General features: G+C 43.0%; 1 protein-coding gene and 1 non-coding gene across 2 annotated transcripts in view; both read left to right on the top strand.

The window, feature by feature from the left end:
- LOC145404970 (proline-, glutamic acid- and leucine-rich protein 1-like) overlaps positions 1-23,821 on the top strand; it is a 201,360-nt gene that overhangs the window by 15,317 nt on the left and 162,222 nt on the right. The window contains exons 2-3 of the mRNA XM_080276475.1: positions 4,997-5,061; positions 21,738-21,834. Coding sequence (XP_080132601.1) covers positions 4,997-5,061; positions 21,738-21,834 — 162 coding nt within the window. The remainder of the gene's footprint in view (positions 1-4,996; positions 5,062-21,737; positions 21,835-23,821) is intronic.
- On the top strand, positions 10,425-10,543 carry LOC145405178 (5S ribosomal RNA). Its single transcript, XR_013898280.1, has one exon. It is a non-coding gene; the product is annotated as a 5S ribosomal RNA (ribosomal RNA).

The following is a 23,821-nucleotide window of genomic DNA, read 5'->3' as shown; positions in this document are numbered from 1 at the left end:
AAGCACTTCACCCTCCAAACCTCCATCCTTACTCATCACACTACCCAAATACTTAAACGTACTCACATTTTCCAATTCCTCACCATCTAACCTCGCTGTACATTCACTAACTTCACCTCTCTCAAAGACCATCACTTTACTCTTCCCTACATTCACCTTTAGGTTCTGTTTCTTACACACTCTCTCAAACTCATCCACCAAGCCTTGCAGCTCCCCTTCGTCTTCACTCAACAACACATTATCATCTGCAAACAACAGTACAAGGAGTTTCCAAACACTATCCCCTCTCACCAGGGCCACTCCAACATCCACTACCCTACCTTGTACCTCTTTTATTACCCCATCCATGTACAGATTGAACAACCATGGAGACATGACACATCCTTGTTTCAAACCAACTTTCAAAGAGAAAAATTCACTTAGTTCACCATCCACACGCACTGCAGCCTTCGCACCATCGTACATACTCTTCACAGCATTCAACAACTTCCCATCTACTCCATATATTCTTAACACTTTCCACAATCCTTGTCTATCCACCCTGTCATATGCTTTCTCCAAATCCATGAAAGCCGCATACAACTTCTTTCCCTTCTCTAGAAACTTTTCCACTAAAGATCTAAGAATGAATATATACACCATATATACACTTTACATGACCCTTTATTCACTCATTCATCATCTGATTCAGCGAATATTAATTCTGGGCTCTGATGTCACTTGTGTCAGTGAGGAAGGTGTGCTGGTGCCAAAGGCCAAACTGGGGAGGCAACAGACATATTTGAGATCTCTGACACTGTATGCTTTTTTTTTTCCCAGGAGGCAGGGTGACATGCTTGAGGAAGTCCAAAATTTTCTGCTGGACTTGCCTGGCCTGGTTTCTCCTCATAAGGTCCAGCTTAATCCATCTGAGGAGCTCATAGTTTTCATGCGGAAATCTACCAGTGTCGTCTGCAACAGCTGAGAGCGTGTCTGCTGCACCGATGGCTGATATGTCCTCTCCTCTTCCTCCTCCGCAGGTGGTTCAGGCGTGATCAGTTCCTGGATTATTTCCTCCTCTGTCTGGTGGAGGTATCCAGGCAGACCACCATCCTCATCCAGCCACTCCTCCACCTCTTCTGCAGGGATGGAGCCTTGACCAGCTGCAGCCAACATTTCTGCTGCCTTTCGTGGTTCAAACCCCTCGAAATCAGGCTTCTGGGCTGGAGTCTGGGAGGTTTTGAAGAGCTTGCACCACGCGTTGCAGAGAGCAGTCACTGGCACCTTCTTCCAAGCCTCTGCCCAGCTCAGTATGACATCTTTGATATTGTATTTCTTGAAGTTGTCCAGTGTCTTCTTTCCCCTGGTGGCCACATACCCTTCCTCCTCCATCCCATCCTCAGTCACCCCTAAGAACTGCTCCAGGTAAATATTTCAATAGTGCCTCTTGGCACATTCAGTCACTTCCAGGTCCATTGGCTGAAGTAAGGCAGTCTTGTTGGGTGGTAAAAATATCACCTTTGTTTTTCCATCCTTGGAACACAATTTCACAGTGGAAGGGTGGGCTGGGGTGTTGTCAAGGAGAAGCACAGCCTTTACATCCTTGCTACTGATGCCATACCAGGCCTATTGCTGCCGAACGGAAGGGTCAGAGCTGGGATGGAACCAGTCGTTAATAATATCCTTGGTAAACCAGGCAGAAGGGTTGCTGTGGTATTCCATAGGAAGCTTATCCATAATATCTTTGAGAGCCCTTTGCTTCCTACTCTTACCCACAACGACTGGTTTCATGCAGTGGGACCCGTCAGCATTAGCGCGCGCCAACACTGATATGTGATCCTTCGCACTCTTTCTCCCCGGAGTGCTGCTTATAGTCTTGGAGGTTTGCGTATTTCTGGGGAGGGACTTCCAAAAAAGACCAGTTTTGTCAGCGTTGTAGATTTGGAAGTTGTGGAGGCCCTCCTTCTCCTTCAACTCACGAAACTGGTCTATGACAGGATCCACTGTGTCAGCATCGGCATTTAAAAGCTTGCCTGTGATAGCCTTATTCTCAATGCCGTGACACCACCTTAAGTGCCACAACCAGCCATCACTGCACGTGAAATTGTCATGGCCTAAGTGATGAGCGAGCCTCTGCTCCACATGTTGAATATCATCACCTCGAACATGAACACCCTCTGCTCTCTCGTGCGTATACCACTTATACACTGCCTCGTTGAGATTTTCCATGAGAAGTTGTCGCTTGCAGTAGAGTTCCTTCCCCTTCTTGCTGGCCTCCACTGTTTTCATGGCCTTCTTCACCTTCTCTTTTGCCTTGATGAGGTCTTGGATTGTTGTCTTCTTCAGGTCATATTTATTCATAAGTTGACTTTGTGTTGCCCCTTCCTCGTACTCCTGAATAATTTTACATTTCTCGGTCAGGGAGAGAATCTTTCTTTACCCCTTGCTTGAGGATGAAGGGCTAGGTGATTTGGAAGCCATTCTTGCTGTAGGTAGGTACAGTAGTGTAGGTAGGTCGCACGTGGTACGAGGGGTAACGCAAGTGAGAGAGGTAAGGCGAGAGAGAAACACACAGAGCGAGTACTATGCACAGACTGAGAAAGACCCAGTGAGGAAAGGGGTGAGGCACATGGGCTAGCTAGCCTACGTGACTCATTGCTGGGCTGGCGGGTGCTCTCACAACGGTGAGTCACGGTAGCCATCTGATACGTGAACTTCTGCCGGATAATCCGAACAAAGGTCACTAGCCTATATGCGGCGGAAGTTCACTCTGGAAATGGTGGGTCACTGTATCCGAAGTTCACAATAAGAGGGGTTCGCTGTATTGAGCATTTACTGTACTTGCATGGATCACAGGGTGGTCTGTAGCTGTACATCAGAATTGTTTATATGTGTTTCTGAGTGCTGAACACAGGAGTAGCTCCTTTTTTGGGGGGAGGGGGGGAATACTGGTGCCATTCGCAACTGGCATAGGCTACGCTGATATTGCAATACATCATAGACTGCATGACGGTGACTACCTATAAAATTAAACAAGGCATAAGCACATAATATGCACATAAACATTTGGATTTAATTAGATCCCCCCTTTTTATATCATAGATCCTTATTCTTATGATGGCCAGTAGTTTGAAGTACTGTACAGTATTTCTGATGCGTAGTCTACATGGTATGGCGCTGTGCACCCTGGATGGAGCAGCTTCAGTGTCCACTCAGGAGCCAAACTTCATCATATTAACCTGCACCTTGCTGTGGGAAGGACCCTGGTCTGACCCTGGTGAGGCACTGTCTACCACAGGGAGGTGATGGTTCCTTATATACACATACCCCGATATCTGGCAGTGTTGTGTACCAGTGGGAGTGTTCGGTCAGCGAGTATGTCGGATATCGAAACAATTTTCCCCATAAGATACTGAAGAAAAGTCAGAGATGGGTTCCGGACCCAAACCCAAATTCTCATATGCCTTATTCAATAGACTGACTCGGAAACACCATAGGTAATGTTATCCTCATTAACAATACTATTGTTAAAAAATGGCACATCAAACATCACATGCAGGAGGATAGGGTGGTGGGATGTGTGGTGTTCAACACCACTTCAGGGCAATTGTCTGAATGACAACCAGACAGGCTACTGGCAGCATGCCAAGCAGGGTGGGGGAGAGAGACAAGACAAACTGCTCTACTACCCCTTTTCCCTACTCCCACTCATTCACTCTCACTTACTTGCCACCCTCACTCACTCACTCGCCACTCTCACTCACTCACTCACCACTATCACTCACTCGCCACTCTCACTCGCTCACTCACCACTATCACTCACTCACCACTCCCACTCACTCACCACTGACTCACTCACCACTCTCATTCACTCACCACTCTCATTCACTCACTCACTCTCTCATTCACTCTCTCTCACCACACACACACACACACACACACACACACACACACACACACACACACACACACACACACACACACACACTCATGCGCTTGGAGGGGGGGCAGACAAGTAGGGGTCAAGGAGTATGAGGGGATGGAGTTGGGAACAACCAGGGGTTGGAGGGGGCAAGGGGACAGGAAGGGAGATATCTCTGGCAGTGCACCAAGTGGGGTTGGAGGAGGATGGGGGGGATGGGGAGGGAGACAAGTGAGGGTGGGGGAAGGTAGGGGGACAGGGAAGGAGACAAGATGGCCAAACTGCTCTATTACCCCCAGTCTCATTCACTCACGCACGCACGCACGCACACGCACGCACGCACACGCACGCACGCACGCATGCACGCACGCACGCACACACACATGCACGCACGCATGCACGCACGCACGCACGCACGCACGCACACACACACACACACACACACACACACACACACACACACACACACACACACACACACACACACACACACACACACACACACACTTGAGAAGCAGGGGTGGGGGAGGGTGGGGGGATGGAGAGAGAGAACCAGGAGTGAGGAGGGCAGGAGGATAGGGAGGGAGACATGCCTGGCAGTGCTGAGTATGATGGGGGATGGAGGAGGGACAGGGGGGGGGGAGAGGGGATGAAAGGAGGGAGGGAGGACCGGGAGAGCCTTGTTTCAAACCTAGGGAGAGGCGAGGTGTTGGACTAGTGAGGCGACAGACATTCAAATTGTTCAGACTGTGGGAATGTTCCCCTATTTCTTGTGTTTGGTCCGGTTATCAATGCGCCGGATAACGGGGTAAGGGTGTACAGTGTACACGCTATTCTGTACCTGTAGAACAACCCTACAGAAGCAGATGCTTGCCTGTCATTGATGGGTCTGCTTGACCAAACATATCAGGGTTAACCAGCAACTATATAATTCTGTTCAAGAAATCAGAACTTTTATGTAGAGTACTGTTTATCAGATTTTATTTCTCCCAAGAGTTGATACAGGTAAGATAGTACATATACTAGTTGGCAGTTTTATATATGTTTTATTACTGATATATAGCAATTCTAAAGAGTTTCCTTCATGTTTTTCAGGAAGCACAAAATTTTGGTGGCCACATAAGAGAAATTCACGACTTACTGAATTCGGGAAAAACCAGGTGAGATTCAACAAACAGTAGTAATCATACAAGTAAACTGGGAGAGAGAGAGAGAGAGAGAGAGAGACTGATAATGCTATACAATATTACTGTATATTACAGTATAATGTATACTTCTGTACAGGCAAAGAGGGAGATAGAAATCGACAGTTACACTGATAGTACTATATAGTACTACTGTATATAACGTACTGTATACCCCTGTACAGGCAGAAAAAGAGACAGTGAGTGAGTTACACTGACAGTACTATAGTACTGTACAGTATATACAATAATTTATACCCCTGTTCAGGCAAATTCCACTCATTGACTCATGGTTTTCCAAGGATTTTTATTTTATGGTGTGAAAAAAAAAAAAAAAATCAACTTATGTTGCTGCAGTCCCAGACTCATCTCATTGTGAACTCAGTAGACTGCAGGAAATTGACAACTGTGACTGGTCGCTCCCAGAGGTCTTTTGTTATGTTGAAGGAGTGTCTGTGCTGTGACAGTCTGGTGCATGTGGGTGTAAGTATATTGTGTGGAGGACTGCATTACAGGTTGGACAAAGTGGTTTGTTTATTAGTTGTATTTTATGTTGGTATTGAAGCAGGGAATGATAGTGGCTGCATTGCAGTCTGGCTAAGTATTTTTGTCTCTCTCTGAATAGGGATGTTTCTGAGGATTGTATGTCTAGTGGTGGTTTTTAAAAGTTGTTGTTTGACTTGAGGTTTTGGATGACTATGGTGGCTCTGCATTTATGTATCTGTCTGTGAATTGGAGTATTGAGTTGAGGAGAGAGGATGTTGCAGAGACACTCTGTGTAGTGCTGGGCAGTTGTGAATTTCATGTTTCTTTGTGGATGTGGGTGATGCAACATGAAGTTACAATGGTGGGATGAGTCTTGAACCGAAGCAGTGAATTGTGTGTCTCATATTCATATGATCTTTGACTGGAAATATTTTTACTTCTTGGTGTAAGCGATCTGTATTTGTGGTTTTTGTCTATCTGTCTATTGCCAGACACCTTAATCCCATACGGGGTGACCACAAACAAATCGCCTCCACACCACCCTGTCCCATAGCCAAACCACCTTAATGTGTCTCTCCCAACGCTTCCTATCACATCCACAGCCACACCACAATGCTCCATCACTTCCTTATTTGACAGTCTGTCTCACCATGTGACTCCACAGGCTCCTCTCAAATAACTAATTTCCACTGCTCTCACTCTTGACTTGTGTCCCTCCAACAAGGTCCAAGCTTCACTTCTATACGTTAGAGTTGGTATCACAATACTGTCATGAAGTAACTTTTTCACTTCCATGTTCACTTCTATGTTTATCATTGCTTTCAAGGAACCAGCAACCTTTCTTCCTCGTTGCACCCTTTCAAGCACTTCATCCTCCAAATGTCCATCCTTACTCATTACACTACCCAAGTACTTAAAGATAAAGTACCTAACCCTTTAACCGCGGGCATTGTTTTGACCCGACTGCCCCCCCCCCCACGGGGGTTCCAGCCAAAATGTAAACAAACTTTAAACCTTTATAACTCTGCACAGAATAAATCTAGAGCGAAAAATAAGGTACCATTAGAAAGTACTAACCTTCGGCTTTGCAGTGATGTAGGTTTCATGATTTTGTTGACTGTCACCGGATGGGCAGTGCCATTAGAAGTGAGCGATCTAAAATCACTATTTTTCGCTCACACACCTTTACCAAATGCCAACCTCAATCTGATAATAATACTCAAAACATATATGAACACTGCACATACGATAAACACCCACTCTGTGTTCAATGAGGCAGGTAAAAGGCACTGTAATTGCCCGCACATCAGCGGTGTTGTCACTCACACAGCTGGACAGATACTGATGCATGTTTGGTCAGGGGTAGGGTGGGGGGCCTGGGGGGTGGGAGGAGGGAGGTGGGGGTCGGCTGGAGTGAAAGAACTTAATAGCTACTCTCCCTTGAAACAATTGGCGCGCGGAAAAGCGCGCAGTATTCAAAATATTCACAAACATTCCAGAATGACACCCGCGGTTTGGTCCAGTTTTTGCAATGTCATTCTGGAACGACACCCGCGGTTAAGGGGTTAAAGGTACTCGCATTTTCCATTTCCTCCTCATCGGACCTCACTGTACATTCACTGACTTCACTTCTCTCGAAGACCATAACTTTACTCTTCCCTACATTCACCTTTAGATTCTGTTTCTTACACACACTCCGAAACTCATCCACCAAGCCTTGCAACTCCCCTTCGTCTTCACTTAACAACACAGTATTATCTGCAAACAACAGTACAGGGAGTTTCCAAACACTGCCCTCTCTCATTAGGGTAACTCCAACATCCACTGCCCTACCTTGCATCTCTTTTATAACACCATCCATGTACAGACTGAACAACCATGGAGAGACATGACACATCCCTGTTTCAACCCATCCTTCAAAAAGAAAAATTCACTCAGTTCACTATCCACACGCACTGGAGCCTTAGCACCTTCATACATACTCTTCACAGCATTCAACAGCTTCCCATCTACTCCATATATTCTTAATACTTTCCAAAAATCTTGTCAGTCCACCCTGTCATATGCTTTCTGGATCCATGAAGGGCACATACAACTTCTTTCCCTTCTCTGGAAATTTTTCCACTAAAGATCTAAGAATGAATATCTGATTTACACAAGCTCTTCCCTTCCTAAAACCTCCCCGTTCTTCTCCAACTAATTCCTCTGTTATTTCCCCAACTCTGTCAAATATATCCTACCATGTACTTTTCCTGTTACACTAAGAAGACAAATGCCACTATTTCCACACACTTCTTTTTTCCCTTTTCCTTTGTACAAGGGAATAATTTACCTGACTTCCAATCCTCCAGGACTCTACCTTCCTCCCAGGCCAATCTGCACATCTTCTACATCCATTCTACTACTGTCTTTCCCCCATGCTTCAGCATTTCACTACACACTTCATCAGTTCCTGGGGCCTTCCCCTTTTTGACTTTCTTCATTGGTTCCACAACTTCCATCCTACTGATTTCTTCCTGTCTTCCCACCTCCCTCCTTCTTCCAGTCATTGCCCAGCCACTTATACTCGCATTACATTCATTCTGTAAGTTCAACAAATCCTTAAAGTGTTCTCTCCATCTGCTCACTTTTTCTTCCTTCTCCACTAGTAATCTACCATTTTTATCTTTCACTTCCTGACTAACTTCTTTGACACCCTAACTCTACCTCTTTCCAGAACATTTTCTTACATTCCCTCCACTTGATACTCAAATTCCTTCCAAATTCCTCATCCACTGTCTTCTTTCTCTTACTGATCTTTTCACCTCTCTTTTCCTTTCTACATATAACTCTCTTTTCCGTCTCTCAACTTCTTCCACGCCTTTATTTCTCATCCATTCATTATATGCTTTTTTCTTTTGTGCCACAGCCTGTCTCACCTTTCATTCCACCTTGCTGTTCCTTGCACCTCCTTTCGTCTTCTCTTCACCCCTCACACCACCTCACATGCTGCACAGATTTCTTTGTGAATACCTTGCACACACCTTCCACGTCCCCCATCTTCTCCAATCTATATTCACCCAATCGTTCTGCCACTTCTCTCTTATATTCTACCTTTTTCTCATCCTCTTGTAACCATTCCACTCTCCTTGCATTTACTACTTCCTCCCGTCTTTCCTGTCTTCTATTTTTCCATTTAACTTGGACCTTGATTCTGGCCAAGTGGTGTCAGAAAGTTCTCCCCCCCAGCCTCTATATGCTTTGACATCCATTACACATCTTTGCATCCTTTCATCCAATCATTGCCTTTTTTTCATTCAGTTCACCACCCACCCTCCTCATCACTCGCCATGTATGCCTGTGGATCATTTTGTGCCTGAAGAGGGTATTGGCTATCACCAACCTCCTCCCGACACAAATGTCCACTAAAGCACTGCCATTCTTATCTATCTCAGCAGGCACACCCCACTGACCAACTACTCCCTCTACCTTCACATTCCCTACTTTACCATTCATATCACCAATCAAAGACACTCTCTCCTTCCTTTCATACTTTTCCATGCACATTTCCACATTTGTCCAGAACTCTTCTCTCACTCTGCTTGCATGATCCTGCGTTGGCACATACACACATACACGCAGTTGCCTGCATTTGTATTCCAACTTTCAATCTTACCCACACAATCCTTGAGCCAACTGATCCATACTCTCTTATATTCTCCTTCAATCTGTTACTCACAACAATACACATTCCTTCTTTTGCCCTCTCATTCTCACCTACTCCTGCACATATACCCTATCCATACTCCCATTCTCTCACACTCTCTCCTCGCCATTTAGTTTCAGTTAATCCACACACATCCACTTTTGCACCCTCAAGCACCTGGACAATCTCTCTCTCTCTCTCTTTCACCTCATCATTTGCACCCCTTACATTCCACATCACCATCCATATCATGTCCTTTGTTTGGTCCTTAGTCGTCATCTTTTGGTCAGTCCTGGTCCAAGGCTTCTTGTTCGTTAGCTGTTTTCAGGGGCACTAAGCCTCCGCCAACCCACTTGCTGCCATGTAGGGAACACGTGTCGGTTGGTTACAAGGTTACCACCCAGCGTTGTATATGATTTCCTGGTTTACTGGAAATCTTTTGGCTTGCCGCTCAGTGTAGAGCTACCCTAAAACAGAGTACTACTACATTAAGTGGGTGTTTTTTGACATCTTTCCTTGCTTGTGTTGGTTAAAGTTGAGCCCCAGCATTGGTTAACATAGTTTACGATTGTGCTGACAAATTGTTTATGTGTTTCAGGGATTCTTCTTGGTGTCCAAAAGTGTGAGGTAGTTCTTGAGAGTGCCTTCATGATTTCAAATTTATGAGATGCCTTTGTGCTACTGTCACTTGTTTGTTAAGAAAATGTCATTTGTGTCCTAAAATGTTTTGGGTGTCTTTCCAGTGGGAATAGTTGGTTAAAGAAGGAAACATGTGGGTGAGTTGGAGATTTGTTGTTTGGGGTGAAGAGGGTAGTGGTTCATTTAGTTGATGAGGCAGTTTCTCTGTCTTAGCCGGTTTTCTAATGAGTTTTAGTATAGTTGGAGCTGATCTTCTGCCAAGTCATTGACATAGGACAGTACTGTATTGTTGTTGAAGGGGGAGGAGTTGGCAGGTCGTGGAAGAAAAAGTTGAATAGTGAGTGAGAAAGACGAGGAGGAGAAGATTGAATAGTGAGTGAAAAGGCCATTGGTGAAAAAGTTGAAGTGTAATTGAGGTCATGGAGGAAAAGGTTGAATGCTGATTGAGAAGGTCATAGAGGAGAAGGTTGAATAGTGATTGAGAAGGTCATGGAGGAAATGGTTGAATAGTAATTGAGAAGGTCATGAAGGAAACGGCCATACCACGTTGAGTACACCGCTTCCCGTCCGATCAGCGAAGTTAAGCAACGTTGGGTCTGGTTAGTACTTGGATGGGTGACCGCCTGGGAACACCAGATGCTGTTGGCATAACGTTCTCCCTACGTGTCCAGTGGGGTTGGTGGAGGATTAGTGCCCCTCCCTGTAAAACAATTAACTCTAAGCCCTTGGCCACCCCGTTTGGGATACATGGCGTCTGGCAATGAATGATGAAAAATGGAGGAAAAGGTTGAATAGTGAATGAGAAGGTCATGGAGGAAAAGGTTGAATAATGAGTGAGAAGGCCATGGAGGAAAAAGTTGAACAGTGAGTGAGAAGGTCATGGAGGAAAAGGTTGAATAGTGAGTGAGAAAGGACTGAACCCTGTGGGTTTGGTCTTGGTATTTGGACTTGTCTACCTGAGGGGAAGTTAGCCAACCATTTGTGTATCATTTTCTTCCCTGTTTGTGTCCAAGAATTTTTTACTTGTGTTTTGGGACTGTCAAAAACTGTTTATGTTTATAGCTGTTAGGATGGTTCTTAATGGTGGTTGTTTCTTGCTGAATCCATCAAAGATGAGTTGAGTTAATTTGGAGAGGTGGCTGGTGGTTGAATGTATTGGTCAGAATTCATGTTAGAAGTCAAAGAGAGGGATGGAGAGTGTGATACTATTAGAGACAACCTTTCCATGATTTTGGATGGTGTGCAAAGTAGTGATATTGGCCAGTATATTGCAGGATTATTTAGTGGTTTTCCTGGTTTGAGTATGGGGATGATGGTTACTTTTTCCAGATACCTGTATGAAGTGTTTGGTTATATGTCCAGAAGTTGAATGGAATGAATTCCCTGAGCCTGAGCTAGGCCTTGATAGATCATGTAGCCCTGCTAGGTAATGGGAGAACTCTACCTTTCCCAGCAAGGCAGCTACCTGGGTGGGGCATGAACACTCAGCTCTTTGGTCTCAAGTCAGACACTCTACCATTGAGCCACCCTGCTCCTGGCTAGAAGTTGAAAGTTTGAGTGAGGACTTGATATTATCTTTCTTTGTATTTTCATATGTTAATGTTAGGAAGAAAACAGAAAGGAATCTGTTTACAGTGGAACCCCTCTAACTCAGACTACAGGCAAACCCCAGTTTAACGATGCAATTGGTTAAGTAAAAACCCATCGCTAGGTGGGGTATCGTATTTCGGGGTAGAGTTAACATGTAAAGTATAGGGATGCGTTTTTGAGCTTTGGGTTTACCTCCAACCAAGTCCGAAAACCACCAAAACAAGTCCAAAAATAAGTTTAAAGCCAATCTAAATGGCCTAACAGCTGTAAAAGAAGCTAACCTAAGCCTAAAACTAGTACCCGTCTTACTTGTACGCAGGCAAGGTCACTGGAGAGTGCGAGCTCCAACTTGTATTCAAACTCGGTAGAAAAGAAGCGACAGCATTGTATACAGTACAATCCCACTATCAGAAGGTCCTGGGACAATTAAATAAACATCTGTTATGCATAATGATAATGTATGAATGACGCAGAATCATCCAATGAGCAGATTGTCGTGATGGAGAATCGTTGATGTTTTGACGGGGAATCCTCGTGACAAGGAATGTGATCGAAGATGCGATCAGGATAGCCTTTTCGATGGCCCCTCTTTCTATCCATTTTAGTAACTGTTCTGGTTGCTGTGGTCCTTGATTTTCATCTTTCTTGTTTTCCAATATTTATTTTAAAATTCCATTGTATTTTCAAAACATTTTCTCTTGAATAGCCCAATGGCCCCTCTTTCTATCCATTTTAGTAACTGTTCTGGTTGCTGTGGTCCTTGATTTTCATCTTTCTTGTTTTCCAATATTTATTTTAAAATTCCATTGTATTTTCAAAACATTTTCTCTTGAACAGCCCAAACGTAAACACATGATTTATCAGTTGATGTGATCGAGATAGCCTTTTCAACGGCCACTCTTTATGTCGTTTTAATTACTGTTCAGGTTGCTGAGCTCCTTTGTCTTCATTTCTCTTATTTTCCAACATTTATTTGGAAATTCTTGTGTATTTTCAAAGCATTTTTCCATGAACAGCCCAAATGTAAATACGTGATACATCGATGTCTCAGTTTTCATCAATGCATAAAATATTTACTCTTTAAGGCTTTCATAATTATTAATAATTATTTAGAATTATTATTATGTATTCCATGATAGGTTAGATGTTCTGTGGTAAAAGACAAAATATTCTTTGTTGAGTCACCAAGTTGTCCACACTGTTTTGTACCTCGTCTGATGTGCAAGAATCTGTACCCCATATGACAGTGTTCACTCAGCCTCAGACTAAAACATATTAATCAAAGTCTAAAAACAGTTTATAAATCAACCAAAATACAAAATTTAAGTCTAAAATGTCATCAATATCAGTAAAACAAATCAAAACCCGACGCGAAACTGGGGGTAGGCCTACGTTTGGCGAGGTGGGGTGGTATTTGTACCCCCATCACCATTCCGGGGTATCGCATGCAGGGGTATCGTAAATTGGGGTTTGCCTGTCTTTGTATGAGAGGTTGTCTGAGTTAAAGCAGATATTTTTTTAATAGCCCCCAAAAATGTTTTCTTCACCTTTAATCATGATTCACAATGTTTTGTCTTAAAAATCTCAGTAGCCACCCAGGTGTAGTCTTGAAACTGTCATATTTCATATGTTTCTCCAGGTGTTCAGCTACTGCTTGAGCTTCTTTCTCTGTCTATCGCCAGATGCCCTAATCCCATAAGGAGTAGCCGTTTGTCTTTGGTTTACCTAATTGTTTTATAGGAAGGGGCATTAACCCACTGCCAAACCACTTGTTGACCCATAGGGAGTACTTATGGGTTGGTTATATGGCTATCACCCAATGTTGTATGAGGTGAGATAAAAAAGTTCTGAGATTGTTCCTGTTGCAAATGAATGGAGCGCAGCACAGTCATGTGCGTGCGGCAGAGGCAAGCAGTGACCTTCATAAGTCAGTATGCTGCATGGTATTGCACTGTCAACATCAGGACCTGTGTTACATGTGTTTTTGTGGCCACGTGGACCTACTCATTTGCAATCTCACCTTGGACTTCAAACCTGAGCTGAGAGCAAACATCAAATTCTGTGTCAGAATCGGGAAATCGGCAATGGACACCCTTGAAATGCTTCAGCAGGCCTACGGCAGTGAAGCAGTGAGCCAGGTGAGGTGTTTTGAGTGACAGTTGCACCTCAAGAGGGGCAGAACATCACTGGAGGACGACTAGAGGTCAGGGTGACCCTCCATCTCCAGTGAGGTTCTGCCTCTCTTGAAGTGCAAGTGCCTCTCAAAACACCTTCCCCAGCTCATTGCTTCATTGCTGTAGGCCTGCTGAAGCATTTCAAGGATCTCTATTGCTGATTTCCTGAGACTGACACAGAATTTGAAGTCTGCTTTCTGCTCAAGTTTAAGGCCCATAATGAAATCGCAAATGAGCACATGCACTTGATTACAAAAACGAGTGTAACACAGGTCCCGATATTGACAGCACGACACCACATGGCATACGAACTCACGAAGGTTACTACTCGCCCCTGCTGCATGTGCATGACCGTGCAAGACTCTGTTTGATCACAACAGGAACAGTTTCAGAATTTTTTTATTGCATCTCGTAAATGGTTTCCTGGGTTACAGGAAACCATTAGGCTTGTCACTCATTGTAAAGCCACCTGAAAAGAAAAGAAGAGTAATGAAAATGGTAGAAAAAATGAGAGAAGTAGAAAGAGAGGAGCGCAGGCACAGAAAAAGAATGATAGAAGTGAAGGAAGAAGTAGGCAGCACTACATCATGAGTTGATGATAGTTGCCACTACCAGAGTGGGCTAATAAACCCTTTGAGATTCTGATGACACTTTTTGGCGTCATTTCATATCCAGCCTCAGAGATGCCAACGATGAATTTATTCATCATTTTAAGATCATCATCATCATCTAATCTTGCGATGCCTCATGAGAAGCGTAGGAGCCCAGGGCAAGCAAATTGGTCCTGACATTATAGATGAGAGTGACCAGCTAGACTCACTCCTGAGTGGCATTATGTGAACAATAAACCCCAACCACCCCTTAAATAGAAACCTGCACAGGCTCAATCCGATTGGAGTGTCTTAATAGCCCAATAAACCACCAGGTGCTATAATTTGGTTATATGGTTACCACCTAGCATAGTAAATGGTTTCCTGGTGTACAGGAAACCATTTGGCTTGTCACTCAGTGTAGAGTCACCCATAGGCAGAAGAAAAGGGAAGAATGAAGGAAGGAAAGATGGAAGAGAGTGTAAAGTCACCTGTGAGCAGAAGGAAGAGGAAAGAATGAAGGATGTAAAGACAGAAGAGAAAGGAAGGAAGGAATCTTTTGTAAAATATTGACCATAAATCGCATGGTGGTAGGTGGGGACACCCATCATCCACCCACTTAGTGTAGTGGTACCCTGTTTTTAGGGTAGCTCTACATCAAGTGGCAAGCCAAATGATTTCCTGTAAACCAGGAAAGCATTTACAGTGCTGGGTGGTAACCTTATAACCAACCGACTCGTGTTCCCTACGTGACAGCAAGTGGGTTGGCAGAGGGTTAGTGCCCCTCCCCGGAAAATAGCTCACTAATAATATGAACAAGATGCCTCGGAACAGGACTGACCAAAAGATGACGACTACGGACCAAACAAAGGATGTGATACGGATGGTGATGTGAAATGTAAGGGATGTAAATGATGAGGAGAAAGAGAGAGAGAATGTCCAGGTGCTTGAGGGTGTGAAAGTGGATTTATGTGGATTAACTGAAACTAAAGAGAGAGGAGAGAGTGTGAGAGAATGGGAGTATGGATGGGGTATATGTGCAGGAGTAGGTGAGCATGAGAGGGCAAAAGAAGGAGTGTGTATTGTTTTGCGTAACAGATGGAAGGAGAATATAAGAGAGTATGGATCAGTTGGCTCAAGGATTGTGTGGACAAGATTGAAAGCTGGAGTACAAATGTGGGTGATTGTGTGTGGGCATGCGCCAATGCAAGATCATGCACTCAGAGTGAGAGAAGAGTTTTGGACAAATGTGGAAGTGTGCATGGAAAAGTATGAAAGGAATGACAGAGTGGTTTTGACGAATGGTATATTAGGGAATGTGACAGTAGAGGGAGTAGTTGGTGAGTGGGGTGTGCCTGCTGAGATAGATGAGAATGGCAGTGCTTTAGTGGACATTTGTGCTGGGAGGGGGTTGGTGATAACCAATACCCTCCAGGCACAAAATGTTCCACAGGTATACATGGCAAGGGATAAGATGAGTGGGTGGTGAACTGAATGAAAGGAAGGCAATGATTGACTATATGTGTATGGATGAAAGGATGCGAAGATGTGTAATGGATGTCAAAGCATATAGAGGTTGCGTGAATGGACTTTCTGACCACCACCAAGTGGTGGTCAGAATCAAGGTCTAAGAAAAATGGAGAAATAGAAGAAGGGAAGGATGGGAGGAAGGAGTAGATGCAAGGAGAGTGGAAAGGCTACAGGAGGATGAGAAAAAGGCAGAATATAAGAGAGAAGTGGAGGAAATATGGATTGGAGCAGATGGGGGACGTGGAAGGTGTGTGCAAGATATTCACAGAAGAAATCTGTACAGCATGTGAGGTGGTTTGTGAGGTGAAGAGAAGACGAAAAGGGGTGCAAGGAGCAACTAGGTGGAATGAATAGGTGAGACAGGCTGTGGCACAAAAGAAGAAAGCATATAATGAATGGATGAGAAATAGGGGCATGGAAGAAGTTGAGAGATGGAAGAGAGAGTTATATGTAGAAAGGAGGAGAGAGGTGAAAAGATTAGTAAGAGAGAGTAAGAAGACAGTGGATGAGGAATTTGGAAGGAATTTGAGTATCAAGTGGAGGGAATGTAAGAAAATGTTCTGGAAAGAGGTAAATAGAGTCAGACAGGGTGGCAATGAAGTTAGCAGGGGAGTGCAAGATAAAATTGGTAGATTGCTAGTGGAGAAGGGAGAAAAAGTGAGCAGATGGAGAGAACACTTTAAGGAATTGTTGAACATAGAGAATGAAAGTAATGTGAGTATAAGTGGCTGGGGAATGGCTGGGAGAAGGAGGGAGGTGAGAAGACAAAAAGAAATCAGTAGGATAAAAGTTGTGGAAGCAATGAAGAAAGCCAGAATGGGGAAAGCCCCAGGAATTGATGGAGTGTTTGGTGAAATGCTGAAGCATGGGGTAGAGATAGTAGTAGAATGGATGTGGAAGATGTGCAGATCAGCCTGGGAGGATTGAAAGTCAGGTATAATTATTCCCCTGTACAAAGGGAAAGGGGAAAAAGAAGTGTGGAGTAATCATTGGGGCATTTGTCTTCTTTATGTGATAGGAAAAGTATATGGTAGGATACTAATTGACAGTTAGGGAAATTCATTCATTCATTCATTGCCAGACGCCATGTATCCCAAATGGGGTGGCCAAGGGCTTAGAGTTAATTGTTTTACAGGGAGGGGCACTAATCCTCCACCAACCCCACTTGACAAGTAGGGATGCCAACAGCATCTGGTGTTCCCAGGCGGTCACCCATCCAAGTATTAACCAGACCCAACGTTGCTTAATTAGTTGGAGAAGAACAGGGAGGCTTTAGGAAGAGAAGAGGTTGTGTAGATCAGATATTCATTCTTAGGTCTTTAGTGGAAAAGTTTCCAGAGAAGGGAAAGAAGATGTATGCAGCCTTCATGGATTTGGAGAAAGCATATGACAGGGTGGATAGACAAGGATTGCAGAAGTATTAAGAATATATGGAGTAGATGGGAAGCTGTTGAATGCTGTGAAGAGTATGTATGAGGGTGCTAAGGCAGCAGTGCATGTGGATAGTGAACTGAGTGAATTTTTCTATTTGAAGGTTGGATTGAAACAGGGATGTGTCATGTCTCCCTGGTTGTTCAATCTGTATATGGATGGGGTTACAAAAGAGGTATAAGGAAGGGCAGTGGATGTTGGAGTGGCCCTGGTGAGAGAGGGCAGTGTTTGGAAACTCCCTGTACTGTTGTTTGCAAATGATACTGTGTTGTTAAGTGAAAACGAAAGGGAGCTGCAAGGCTTTGAGGATGAGTTTTGGAGAGTATGTAAGAAACGGAATCTAAAAGTGAATGTAGGGAAGAGTAAAGTTATGGTCTTCGAGTGAAGTGAAGTCAGTGAATGTACAGTGAGGTTTGATGAGGAGGAAATGGAGAATGTATGTTTAGGTACTTGGGTAGTGTGATGAGTAAGGATGGAAGTTTGGAGGGTGAAATGCTTGAAAGGGTACATCAAGAAAGAAGAAAGAAAGGTTGCTGGTTCCTTGAAAGCAGTGATAAGAAACGGAAGTGAGCATGGAAATGAAAAAGTTACTTCATGACAGTATTGTGATACCAACTCTAACATATGGAAGTGAAGTTTTAATGTTGTTGAAGGGACACAAATCAAGAGTGAGAGCAGTGGAAATGAGCTATTTGAGAGGAGCCTGTGGAGTCGCATGGAGAGATAGACTGACAAATGAGGATTTGAAGGAGTGTTGTGCTGTGGATGTGGATGTGATAGGAAGTGTTAAGAGAAACACATTGAGGTGGTTTGGCCATGTGGAGAGGATGGAGAATGAGAGACTGACAAGGAGAGTGTATGTGAGTGAGGTGAGGGGGAGAGAGGGAGGGGGAGGCCAAGGATGAGATGGAGGGATGGATTGGAGAGGTATATGAGAGAGGGGGGTGTGAGTTGGGAGCAGGGCAGTGAAATGGCGGGGGACAGGGCGACGTGTAGGCAATTTGTTTGTGACCACCCTGTATGGGATAAAGGCGTCTGGCGATAGATGGATAGAAATCGCATTTATGCATCATAACAAAGAGATTTGGGCATGGTGTCGCGGAATGCTTGCTCTATGTGGTTTGTATGGTTTAAACCAGATTTATATATATATATATATATATATATATATATATTTTTACAGCAAAGTGTAACATTTTTGGTTTTCGCCTAACTTCAACTCATCATTTTGATGTTTTATTTTCTTTGTTGTCATTTTCTGAACATAGTACAATAAAATACAACTATTCAGCTTTAAAATTACACCAAAACCAACATTTTATCATGAAAAGTGTATTTACACGGAGCAATCAAAGAAAAATATTGCAACATGAGGAAGTGGTTCAGTACAGGGATGCCTGAGTCTAGCACAGACTTAATCTGCCTGGCCCAAAATCATGATAGGGTTAAGAAGAGGAAGAAAAAGCAGATTTCTACGTCTCCATCGGTACCCCTTCCTGAGCGTTGATGTTCAGTGTTTTTGTAACCCTCTCGGAGGACATAAGTTTTCTATAAGTTTCTGTGACATGATCAGAGAGAATGGAGTGAAGGCAACCTCTGACCACACACAAAGGAAAGCATTTCCATGGATTTTATTTTATTTGCCCTGGAAATTGGTTGTATTGGTATAAATTGCATACCATCATCTTTGCTGATGTTTATATTGTAAGATATGCTAATAAAAACACATAACTGATGAGTAAAAGTACCAAAATGCAGTGAGAATAAACTGGTTCTAGAGTACAAAATAGCTTCCAAACCATCTATTGTAAAATTTTGCCTGCACTGTGCAAGAGCAAAATATGTGTCTAGGTGCAGAATTTCACGAGCTTTCTCATGGTGTTTTCGTAAGTTTGATACGACTGGTAGTTTTTGAGTAAATCACCAAAAATTTCATGCACACCCCCACCTCTCACCACCAGATGCCAAGAGGACACTGACTAGTTGAGTGTTGACCATGAAATAGACACCCTTCCCAATGATTTGCCAGGGTTTGACACACTTCATGCTAAAGCTTAATTTTTGGTGAATATTTTTGTCAAAAATTGCCTAATCGGTATCTCTTCACCCCAAAATTGATAATGACACAAATTATGTCATCGCTTACTCTTCAACTCAACTCAGATATGACGTAATTTGCATCATTCCCTAGAGGGTTAAGCTGTATATTATTTGAATATGTAGCCTTGGCTCATGTGAAAAGTGCAGATGATTTGGAGTGAAGTATTGCAGTTGGTGTTGAGGAAATGTGCTTTTCCATAATGATCCCCCCCCCTCCCAAGGTTGGCTATTGCAGTGTCTTATTACACAGGAAAAGTGTAGGTTTAAATCAGTATAGGAGAATTGCACTCTGAGATTAGTTTTGTGGTGACTGATGTTCATACATTTGGTATAAATTTGATGTCCACTAGGTGTGGAGATCCTTTGCTACTGTACACTACAGTCATAGATTTTCTGCAGTTTCGGTGGATGTTTTATACAGTTGTATGAGAAGTGTTGCAAGAGTGGTTTGGTACTGGTAAAAACATATTACCCCATTTGGCCATGGGATGGTTTGCCTTGTAGGAAGGCCCGAAGCTTGGCTGCAGTAGTCCGCATCATTTAAGCTGTAGGAGCATTTTCATGATGGGGGGGTTGTAGGATTTGTCCACTTTGATCCGAAGTGCTGTGTGTTAATGCTCTGGCCTAAGATTTCTACTAACGTCATATCATGGGGGCATTTATTGAAAACAGTATAGTATCATGTTGTTTACTGCCTGCAGGTGTGATGAATAACTGAAGTATTGTCATGGAACATTGAATAGACAGTTACAAGGACAATTTGGGATACACTCCATATAATTGTATAATGCCTACAAAAAAGATCCTTTTTCTAACTGTACGTCTTAAGCAGTGGATAGAATTTTAACAATAATCTCCAGTGTCATACCTTCTTTCTCCAATGTACGTCCTGTGTTTCTGTTAATGCACTAGGTGTACAGTACTGTATTAAGAAGGAACTATATTTAACATTATTAAATACATTGTACATTCAGAAATATTTGGCCTAGGGAAAAAAACACTACCACTCATTGTAAAACCATTGATTACTGTGGTAAAGTTATTTTTTTTAAGTCATTATACAGTCAGGGACATGTAGTTTGACAGATATTCTACCACTTCTACCTCCTACTTTCCTCTGCTGGCCATCTTCCCTTAACTGGAAAATGGTTTATATGTTTTTCTGTCCAAAGATGACTGGCTTTGATTTAATGCATTGAAGGAAAGTAATAGATATTCCTTTTCAGTGTGAGATAGATATGTTCAGTAAAATATAGACAGTCCTCATTGTAAGTTAGAGCTGTGATCAAAAATATCATAGCTTCTCACCCCCTTGACTCTGTGCATTCAGGACATTTACAGGGACTGACCTTGAGCAACACAAAGAAACACTCTCTTATCTCTACGAAGAGTATGCCGTCATACTGTAGATTGTGATATCCGTACCTCCCTGGCATGAGCAACCCACTGCAACACCTAGCAGACCATACAGAACAGCACTTATGCATCATCACTGGCTACACCAATATCACTCCCTCAGCTTCCCCACATTTTGAAACAAAAGTCTGCCCTGTTTGAGAATATCTTGACGTGAGAGGCACACAGCTCTGTGCTGTAGCTTGTGTAAACACACAACATTCCTGTCATGTTGTGACAGAGCCAAATAGCACAACTGGTTGAATAAACAATCACCACAAACATTACCAAACCCTCTTCAGTAACATCCCACCTCCAAGCACTCCCACACCAGCGAAGAAGAAACACCTACGTATCCATTTCATGCACAATGAAATTCAACACCTTTATCAGAACTATATTACAGGCCCCCCTACTAATGTCCATCCATCAGAGGTGTCCTGAGAGAGAGCTAATGGAGTTTACATAGCAAGGCTTAGATCATGACATCCAGCCTTCTTCAGTTACCGACTTAGATTTGTGTTGTATAGAATCACAGGTGACACATGTCTTACTTTTAGAATAGGCCTACACAGCATAAACTCCCATTATTGAACACTGCACAGCACATGCCACACTAAGATGTTGATACAAAATCAGTGATGTAGGGAACCTATGGGATAACCCTATTGGCAGTTGGTTACCTGTGGTTGATGGCTCTGCTGGTCCAGCCATGACTGGGCATGAGCAACAACAGTAACAACTTTTCCATTACAATAGGTACTGTAAATTGGAGGAAACTGTCGGATCAACTTTATAAGCTGCAAAAGAGTTATAATAGGCAGTTTTTGTTTATTGAATGTGAACTGAACGCCAAAAAAGAATGTCAGTAGAGGGTACTTCATGTACATTGAAGACTTAGTGTATTAGCAAATCTTATGTCCCTAATTGTACATGTTAGTCACTGGAAATTCATTATGCACATGGACTATGTTAGCTAGTGGGTGAACCATCCTTTATAATATTGATGTCAGTCTGAAATCAATTTTTCAGGGAACGAGGAATAGCTCTACTCCTGGATATTGTGAGTCAGTGTCCAAAGAAGACATTTTATGAGCAAGGGGCACGCTGGTTCAAGCTTTGCAGTCAGGTTAGTGCTGGTTTAATCCCTGCAAGCTGATAATGTGTTTATATTATTCTTGTGGTTTACAGACAATTTTATTCTGTTTGGGAAAAACTCTAGTAGTGAAAGGGTAAGAAAAGGCCATATCTGACCTTTCTTGTTCAAAAAGTATTTCCTAAGCTTAACCCGCCGTGTGCCAGCTATTTTTAGCCCTATGGGTCATCCCAGTGCCGGCCATTTTTCAACTTTTTTTTTTTTTTCTAAAATGATAGAGTTTGATGTGGAAACGACGAATTTCGCCATTAAAATACTCACTGAGGCTCGGAAATGTGTGTTATTGAGTCCTGCCTACTTGTGTACAGGTATAGCCGCTCTCTCATGCTCACCACTCAGGTGAGAGAAAGCCGTTTTCTATGTAAGTTATACTCAGGTATTTATGCTGGGAAGGTATAGCAATGTTCATTACACTTTTCTGATTACTTATTACTTCAGCATCTATCACAATTTGCGTGTCTCTCACTGTGAATGCATTATCTTACACTTACTTAAAGATAGGTACAACCTGACTTCATTATGTACAGTCCTGGCACTTACAAGAAGGTATTTACAACTTGACTTCACTGTATAGTCCTTACACTTACAAGAAAATATGTAAAACTTACATGAAAATATTTACAAAATGCCTTCACTATGTACAGCACTGGGTGAGGCACACAGGCAGAGCGAGCGTGAGGGGGGGAGCGAGTGAGTGTATGGCTTTGACAGCCTGGGGGATGGTAGAGGAACAATTACCTTACATGCCTGCCAATTTTTACCCATGAGTCATGAAAAATGCGGTCACAGTGAAGTTTTTTGTTTTAATCCGTTTTAAAACGGCGCTAGCACTGGCTGCTGGATTATGTCGGACCGTTTTAAAACGGCATTGGCACGCGGCGGGTTAAGAATATTGTTTAGATATAGCAAGAGTAAAAGGTAATATGAGGTATGCAATATCTGATTGGAGGGTTTAACATTTGCGTACAAAAATACAGGTAAAGTTGCTTTTGGTAGTGTGAGAGTGGGTATAATCAACCTATGAAAATACGGTGTGGCAGAGAGACCTCACCAGTTTCCTCCATTTTGATTGACTTTTATCCTATTTCATGCCTGCCTGGCATATTAACTGATTTTACATAAATCTTTGAGAGGGAGTAGACTGTAGCACCAGTTGAACAGGGTGATATTCCTGAGGTGGATGACAAGGTGGTGACAGGGAGAGCTGGAGCTCCCATTTCACCAACCTTCAGGACCTGTTTCCAACCATCTCCCTTTTATGAACATTTTCTGTGTTTTCATTAACAGAGAGTAGGCCAGCATACTCTCGTAGTACCTCTACCTCCAGCTGTCTACACCACATTGCATACACATTAGACATCACACCTTCTATTTCTATCCCCCCTTTGCAATGGCTGCTGCAGTATTATCAGCAAATTCAGTGGTAATTTGGATTGCCACCACTGGCAGTGTAGGGCTGGTGGCACAGGGTTCTCCTGGTTGTACGCAACTGTTTCGACAGCAGTTATTGCACACACACACACACACACACACACACACACACACACGGAGAAACAGCTGAAGAGAGCAGACGTCCCAGCCATCGCTGCTAACCTTAAGTAGTTTCAGGAATTTTGTCTGTCCTGTCTCCTAAGGTCTTGTTTTAAATTTAAAATAATGAAAGTTAATAGACTACCAAAAATGTAAAGATTTATTGGCTAGACTGTACATGAATGTTTGTAGTTTTTTTTGGTAACAGCTGTTTTGGTATTTAACCAACATCAAACATGGCCAAAAATGTAAACAATGAGGGACTAGAATTTCAAGGATTTGATGCAAATACCAATGTCATGGACCTGGTTAAAACATTAATTATGAGGATTAGTGAACTTGAAAAGAAAGTAGAGAATCTAGTGATAAAGGATGTGTCTGTAAATACGGAAACTACCATACAGAGTCTGATCCAATCCAATGAAACAGC

The sequence above is a fragment of the Coenobita brevimanus genome, chromosome 65 (genome assembly GCF_032717465.1).
Source record: "Coenobita brevimanus isolate Jiangsu-jjx chromosome 65, ASM3271746v2, whole genome shotgun sequence".
Lineage (NCBI taxonomy): Eukaryota > Metazoa > Arthropoda > Malacostraca > Decapoda > Coenobitidae > Coenobita > Coenobita brevimanus.
The sequence above is the reverse complement of the archived record's forward strand: the minus strand, read 5'-3'. Positions and strand labels throughout refer to the sequence as shown.